At 40.1% G+C, this 6,907-nt stretch overlaps 1 protein-coding gene across 1 annotated transcript; it reads right to left on the reverse strand.

Moving 5' to 3' along the window:
* Window positions 1-1,078: 1,078 nt before the first annotated feature.
* Window positions 1,079-3,026, reverse strand: LOC113021686 (taste receptor type 1 member 3-like). The gene has a single exon (XM_080301781.1). It carries the CDS (start codon window positions 2,187-2,189, stop codon window positions 1,563-1,565), a length of 627 nt encoding a protein of 208 aa, XP_080157907.1. The 5' UTR covers window positions 2,190-3,026; the 3' UTR covers window positions 1,079-1,562.
* Between the last annotated feature and the right edge of the window lie 3,881 nt (window positions 3,027-6,907).

A 6,907-nucleotide genomic window follows, 5' to 3' on the forward strand; every position in this document is an offset into this window, starting at 1 on the left:
ACCATTTATTGATAATCTGGCCCAACATCACACACATGCAAAGAGTTGCCTGTTTTGTTTCATACACAGTGATAAATCAGTGCGGTACTAAGACAAAGGAAAAAGTAAAAAAATATATTAACACGACTGCAAAACCTATAACCATGGCTGTTAGCTGTCTTCTCATAATGATTCCTATGAATGCTGTAAACAGTTTTTTCTTGACAAAGTAGCACAAGATCTTTCTGCTTGGCTGGATGCCATTAGAGGTTAGGATGGGAATTGTTTCACACACTGTGCAACTATGAAAAAGGAGTGGATCCCTACTGTAGTGGTTCAAAAATGTTCTTGACACAAGAAATTTTAAAGGTTTCAAGACCAGGAGAAGACACAAATTAGGAAAGGCATCTGGTGCAAAATTGGTGGCAAAGGTAACATCTGTCTGTTGTGGTGACCCCTTGGGAAGTAAGGGAGCAGCTGAAAGCACCTACAGTTTATGGACTTTGATTTAGGTGGGGGGGGGGGGGGGGTGTCATGTGGGCACCCTGTGCTGCTGGGGTTGTGCCAGCTGGTATATTTCCTGGGCTTTGGGTTTGTTAGGGTTCCCTTAGCTCTTACTGTGCTATGGTTCCTTTTCTTTGCAGTCCATACTGCTTGGGTGAGACCAGGATGCGTTGTGTGGCCTCGGGCACTGGTGGAGGCCTCCCTGCATGTTTTTGGCTCAGCACCTTATTATCCACTCTGTCCTGGTCTTCACTGTTGGTTGGGGCCACTTGGGGTTTCTGGGTTTGTGTGGGTTCTCGTCATCCCTCCGCGTGTTAGTGTTCAGGTTCCTTTGATTTGCGTGACCGTGGTGGTGGGAGCACGTGTTCTCGAGGTGTGAAACAGCCACATCTATACAAGATGATGGAAACTAATCCTGTAGCTCATGGCACATGTGACATTTGAGTTTGCTACCTGTTTCATCATTACATTTCATTACAGTAAAACAATAAAGGAAAAAAAGAGACTATCAGTTATTCAACAACAAAGTTCTAACACTGTGTTAGCAGCTAAATGATTAAACTCAAACTCAGTGATTCAAATAACATAAAGTGTATTATTCAGAAGCAGAACTGTCTGCATGACAATTTTATTTTTGTTCAAGACAATACTTGAAAGCCAACTCTATTGCATGCATGACTTGCATCTCTAACAGTGTATTTCAAAACTGCAAACATGCATATTGAAAAAAAACAAAAAACATTTTGCAGTACATTAAGTTTAGTTCCTCAATTATTTTTATTCAGTTAATGTTTTTGTGACTAACATTAATACAAGCAAAACAATGTTCCTGGTAAATAATCAGCGACAAATGTGAACCCATAGACTTCATGTTACTAAACAAACACAATGCACTCTTTGTTATTTGCTGTATGGATTACATGCTTGCAGAGTATTAGGATAAAATGCTTATTATAACCTAATCTAGTGTATTTTATAGTCTTCTAGCCTTTGTTATATATTACACATCCATAAATATAATGTAATGTTTGGTTTTTAGAATATGATTCTTTGATTTACTTTATAAACAGTTTAACTGTCTATTGTCCTTCCTGTGCTTTTGGCTGTTGCTCTTCTTCTGCTTGAGTTGGTGGGACGCCCTCCAAGAAGGTACAGAAGTACTTTGCTGTATTTAAATGAGGTTTCCTTAACAGCAAGTAGCATTTTGGAAAGTAGTAGGCTGCCAACAGTCCAAAGTTGCTTGCCAGGCTGAAATAAACATGGACAACTGACCTGTTCTTGTTATTATCTCTGTTGTTTTCTGTGTAGATTGGAATAAAGATCACCCAAATGACACAGTAGATCAGGGTGGAAAAGGTGATGTCTCTGGCTAGATTATACTGATGAAGAGGCTTCACTGCCATGAAGCTGCACATGAACGATGCAAGGGCCATTACACCATTGAAACCCTGCATTAAGGCAAATCCAATCAAAGGTGAAACAGGACACGAGAGGAAGAATTCTACAAAGTCTATTGTCATATTTGCCACATATCCAGACAATGAAGGTCCTTCTTGAACAAACCAGCCACAGAGACCAGCCTGCACAGCGCAGCAGATCAGCACAAACAGCCAGCTCACAGGGCCTCTTAACAAATGCAGGTGAGAGGCAGCCATCTCTGGGAACTCTGTCACATAGAGTATCTGTTCGAAAAGAAAGGTTACCATTAGTCTTGTACTGTGTACTTCGGTTCCACAGTATATTATGCACGCTCCCACATAGGCAATAATTACACAAACGTTTGGGGTTGTGTCAAGTCACAGTTAGGTGGTTAGAAATTCATATTCTACAAAACTAAATAAGAAAGCAACTATATCAGTCATTACAAGGCTAGTTTTATAGACCTCAGAAGCTGCCATTTCGTGTTTTTACTTAAGTGCATTTGAAGTGATTTGTTGGCAGTATTTTTGAATACACTAAAGTTGTTAATTAGATTTTTTTAATGATGTTAATATAAATATAATTTGCACTTTGACGATTTTCATTTCTATACTATGCTTATCTTTTGAAAGTTCAAACCATTATCTTTATGTCTAACCAATTCTGTAGTTTCTGCACACTGCCAATGTGTGGCAGTGTTTCACAACTCTTTCCTCACCTGTAGTGAGATGGAAACTATAATGGAGAGGGTGAGCGTCTGGAAAAAGGAGGTGAAGGGCAGCTGAAGACGACACACCACATCCCCTGGCGCCCCCAGGAAAGACAGCAGACTGAGACATGCTCCCATCAGGCCAAGCACAGCCACAAAACTCAAGGGACCCCCCGAGGCCGTTACCAGTGGGGTTCCACGGTGCATCAGGAACATGACACCCACTGCACCCAGACATACCAGCAGCAGCGTACCAACCAGCATCATTATCACAGCATCCTGGCTGTGCCACTCAAAAAACTTAAAGATGGGGTCAGTGCAGTTTGTGCTGCGATGCTGGGACCACTGACGGTTGGGACACTTAGTACACTGGGTGTCGTCTGTGAGTGAGAAAGCACAAAAAACACACACAGCTCCTCTGTTAATCAAGAGCATAGATAGGACTCATAGGAATGTAACTTAATGTGTTTAGTTGAATACTTCATTATTACTTCATTTAAGTACTTAATTTGAAGTACTTTTTATGTTATGCTACTTCTGTTTCTACTCCACTATTTATTTCTACTTCATACTAGGTCATTTATTTTATTTTACAGATAAATTACATTATACATTATAAGATCTGCCAGTTATTGAATCAGTAATATTTAGGTAAATAAAATAATCAACAGCTTCAGTGACCAAGTATCACAATCTATACGATTTCACATAACATGTATATAAAAATAACAGAAAATTGCTCACTCAACACAGCTTTGTGTTGGATAATATTACACAGCACAATTTATCATTTGATGGGAGACAGACCTGAACATCAGCCTGAAAACTGTGCCCAGTGGCATTTTATACTGAGTTTAATTTATGATTAAATATTCTGAGTTCCCAAGTTTTTGCCTTTGCGTGTTTTCCTGGCTATTCAATTATTCAATTATAATAGCCTCACTCTGAAAACTTTAGCGGTGCTGGCAGGTAGAGGAACTCTCATTATGGTTATTTTTTAGGTTATACTAAATTAACCTGCAGGTTTATTTTATGAGAAATGCGTGAGAGTATCTATCTCTGACAAGAATTCAAATAACCAAGGTCCGATATGTGAGACAAGAATGAACAAATACACTACCATTTTTTGCCTGGTAAGTGCCAGCAAGACAGTCAATGCAGTCAAAACAGCAGGAATGGAAGCCTTTGACTCTGTGGACCTGACCTGTGTCACATTTTGCTGAACAGTTTGATGTAGGAACCTGCAAAAGTTGTGGTAAATAATTCAGGAATTCAAACTGGGTCATGATTTCACTAAATTGGTTGAAATACCTTTTACACAATTTTTTTTTTTAAAGTTACCTTGTTAGCTGACCAATTAAAGAGGGCCTCATTCAGGAACAGTTTCTCTTCGGTATAATTTCCCACAGTTTTAAAATTCACTTTCGATGGGTCTTTCCAGTCCCACTGAATGACATTGTAACCCATGTTTGGGTTGCCATTATCGTCAAACTCTATACGTGTGCCAATTTTGTTAAGAGAAGTGTTCCTTAAAGTCTCCAACAGCTGCAAAATGATGATTTTTTTTAATGATTTGATTATTGTTGTTATTGATAAACTTGATTGCAAATTTTGTGCAGTCACCCATATACTAGAAAAAATAAAATAAATCACCTTCCAGGGATAGATTTTGCTTCCAGATCCCCACTTACAGGCAGTTGAATTGCACTCCAGCAGGTTATGCAGTGCCTGTGCTACACTGTAAACAGCAGCATACACACTGAAAGCTGACGTCTGCACTGCAGGTGCTTCCACTATGCTAATGTTGTCTAGTGACAATTTCCAGCATTGTGGGCAGCGATTGTTTGGATGATTAAGATTTGTAGTTGGAGTGGATGTCTTTGCCCGCTCTGCACTGAGTTTCTTGAAGAGCTCCATTGCATAATCACTGAACAAGCTGAGCGTGCCTATTTTGTCAAGGAATCCGACGACTGTTCCAATTGTTTCAATGTTGGGTAGAGAAGTCACTTGAGCATCGATGGTCCAACTTGTGCTGGCAATCCAAACAGCTGTTAAATTACTCCTGATAACCTGGAATAAATTAAATGATTAACTGGTGCTGAACAAATTCTGACCACTAATAGAAAATAATAAATTTCTTAGTTGCTTTAGATATCTGCTTCACCAACCTCTTTAAAAAAGATTTCACTTTGCTCTGGAAGAGTGAACACCACCACCACTCCAACTTTAGTCTCTTTTATATTGCCTATAATGGTTTTGACCATTGGCACAGGGTCAGTGTACACTGGAATCAGACCCTGATAGGCCACACAGATAGATGCGTTGTCTGCAAATTTGGTGAACATCTGCACACCTTGTTGTCCGTACTCCTCGTCACTGCCCACAATTGCCACCCAGTTCCAGCCAAATTTCTCTATTAGCTTTATTATGACATCCACTTGCCATTTGTCACTGGGCACCGTACGAAAGAATGACGGGTAGGAAACATCATCACTGAATTTGTCACTGGTGGCTCCATAGCTAATCTGGTGCAAGTATAAAAAAGTAAAAATTAGCGTTGTTTACCTGTACTCACTGTTGACATACTGGATAATACCTAATATATCATGGTAAAAATGTTAAATTAACTAAACAGGAAAGAATTAATTTTCTGTGATATAACCTGGCACAAATCCTTAGATCTACCTGTAAGAGTTACTTTTACATTTGAAATATTTATTGTCAGATCTTTGCATTAATAGAAACTATGCTTTAAATCTTAAGATGTATGTGTATTCAAACCTGTGGCATCAAAAAGAATCCCAGGAGTTTTCCAATGACTGACACCATTTCTGAGACATAAGGACCAATCACTGCAACTACGCTCGTCTCATAGTCGGTGTAATTACACCGCACAGGTAGTTCTTGGTTGAATTTTGCAGTGAGAAAAGACAGAGTGGGCTTTATAATGACTGATGCTTGTGTGCATGTGTCATAGATTTCATAACCTAACTTGATGCCAGGGAGGAGAGTCTGGTTTCCGTTGATTTCATCCACTGCGTATTTCATGGCTATAGCAAGTCCCAGTCCAAGATCATTTAAACTGTTCAGCCACAAGCAGAAAACGGTAGAAGTCATGGTAAGTTAGGGTTAGCGTACACTGTCATTTATACAGGGAGTGCAGAATTATTAGGCAAGTTGTATTTTTGAGGAATAATGTTATTATTGAACACCAACCATGTTCTCAATGAACCCAAAAAACTCATTAATATCAAAGCTGAATGTTTTTGGAAGTAGTTTTTAGTTTTAGCTATTTTAGGGGGATATCTGTGTGTGCAGGTGACTATTACTGTGCATAATTATTAGGCAACTTAACAAAAAACAAATATATACCCATTTCAATTATTTATTTTTACCAGTGAAACCAATATAACATCTCCACATTCACAAATATACATTTCTGACATTCAAAAACAAAACAAAAACAAATCAGCGACCAATATAGCCACCTTTCTTTGCAAGGACACTCAAAAGCCTGCCATCCATGGATTCTGTCAGTGTTTTGATCTGTTCACCATCAACATTGCGTGCAGCAGCAACCACAGCCTCCCAGACACTGTTCAGAGAGGTGTACTGTTTTCCCTCCTTGTAAATCTCACATTTGATGATGGACCACAGGTTCTCAATGGGGTTCAGATCAGGTGAACAAGGTGGCCATGTCATTAGTTTTTCTTCTTTCATACCCTTTCTTGCCAGCCACGCTGTGGAGTACTTGGACGCATGTGATGGAGCATTGTCCTGCATGAAAATCATGTTTTTCTTGAAGGATGCAGACTTCTTCCTGTACCACTGCTTGAAGAAGGTGTCTTCCAGAAACTGGCAGTAGGACTGGGAGCTGAGCTTGACTCCATCCTCAACCCGAAAAGGCCCCACAAGCTCATCTTTGATGATACCAGCCCAAACCAGTACTCCACCTCCACCTTGCTGGCGTCTGAGTCGGACTGGAGCTCTCTGCCCTTTACCAATCCAGCCACGGGCCCATCCATCTGGCCCATCAAGACTCACTCTCATGTCATCAGTCCATAAAACCTTAGAAAAACCAGTCTTGAGATATTTCTTGGCCCAGTCTTGACGTTTCAGCTTGTGTGTCTTGTTCAGTGGTGGTCGTCTTTCAGCCTTTCTTACCTTGGCCATGTCTCTGAGTATTGCACACCTTGTGCTTTTGGGCACTCCAGTGATGTTGCAGCTCTGAAATATGGCCAAACTGGTGGCAAGTGGCATCTTGGCAGCTGCACGCTTGACTTTTCTCAGTTCATG

Source organism: Astatotilapia calliptera, chromosome 5 (genome assembly GCF_964374335.1).
Source record: "Astatotilapia calliptera chromosome 5, fAstCal68.1, whole genome shotgun sequence".
In the NCBI taxonomy this organism is placed as follows: domain Eukaryota; kingdom Metazoa; phylum Chordata; class Actinopteri; order Cichliformes; family Cichlidae; genus Astatotilapia; species Astatotilapia calliptera.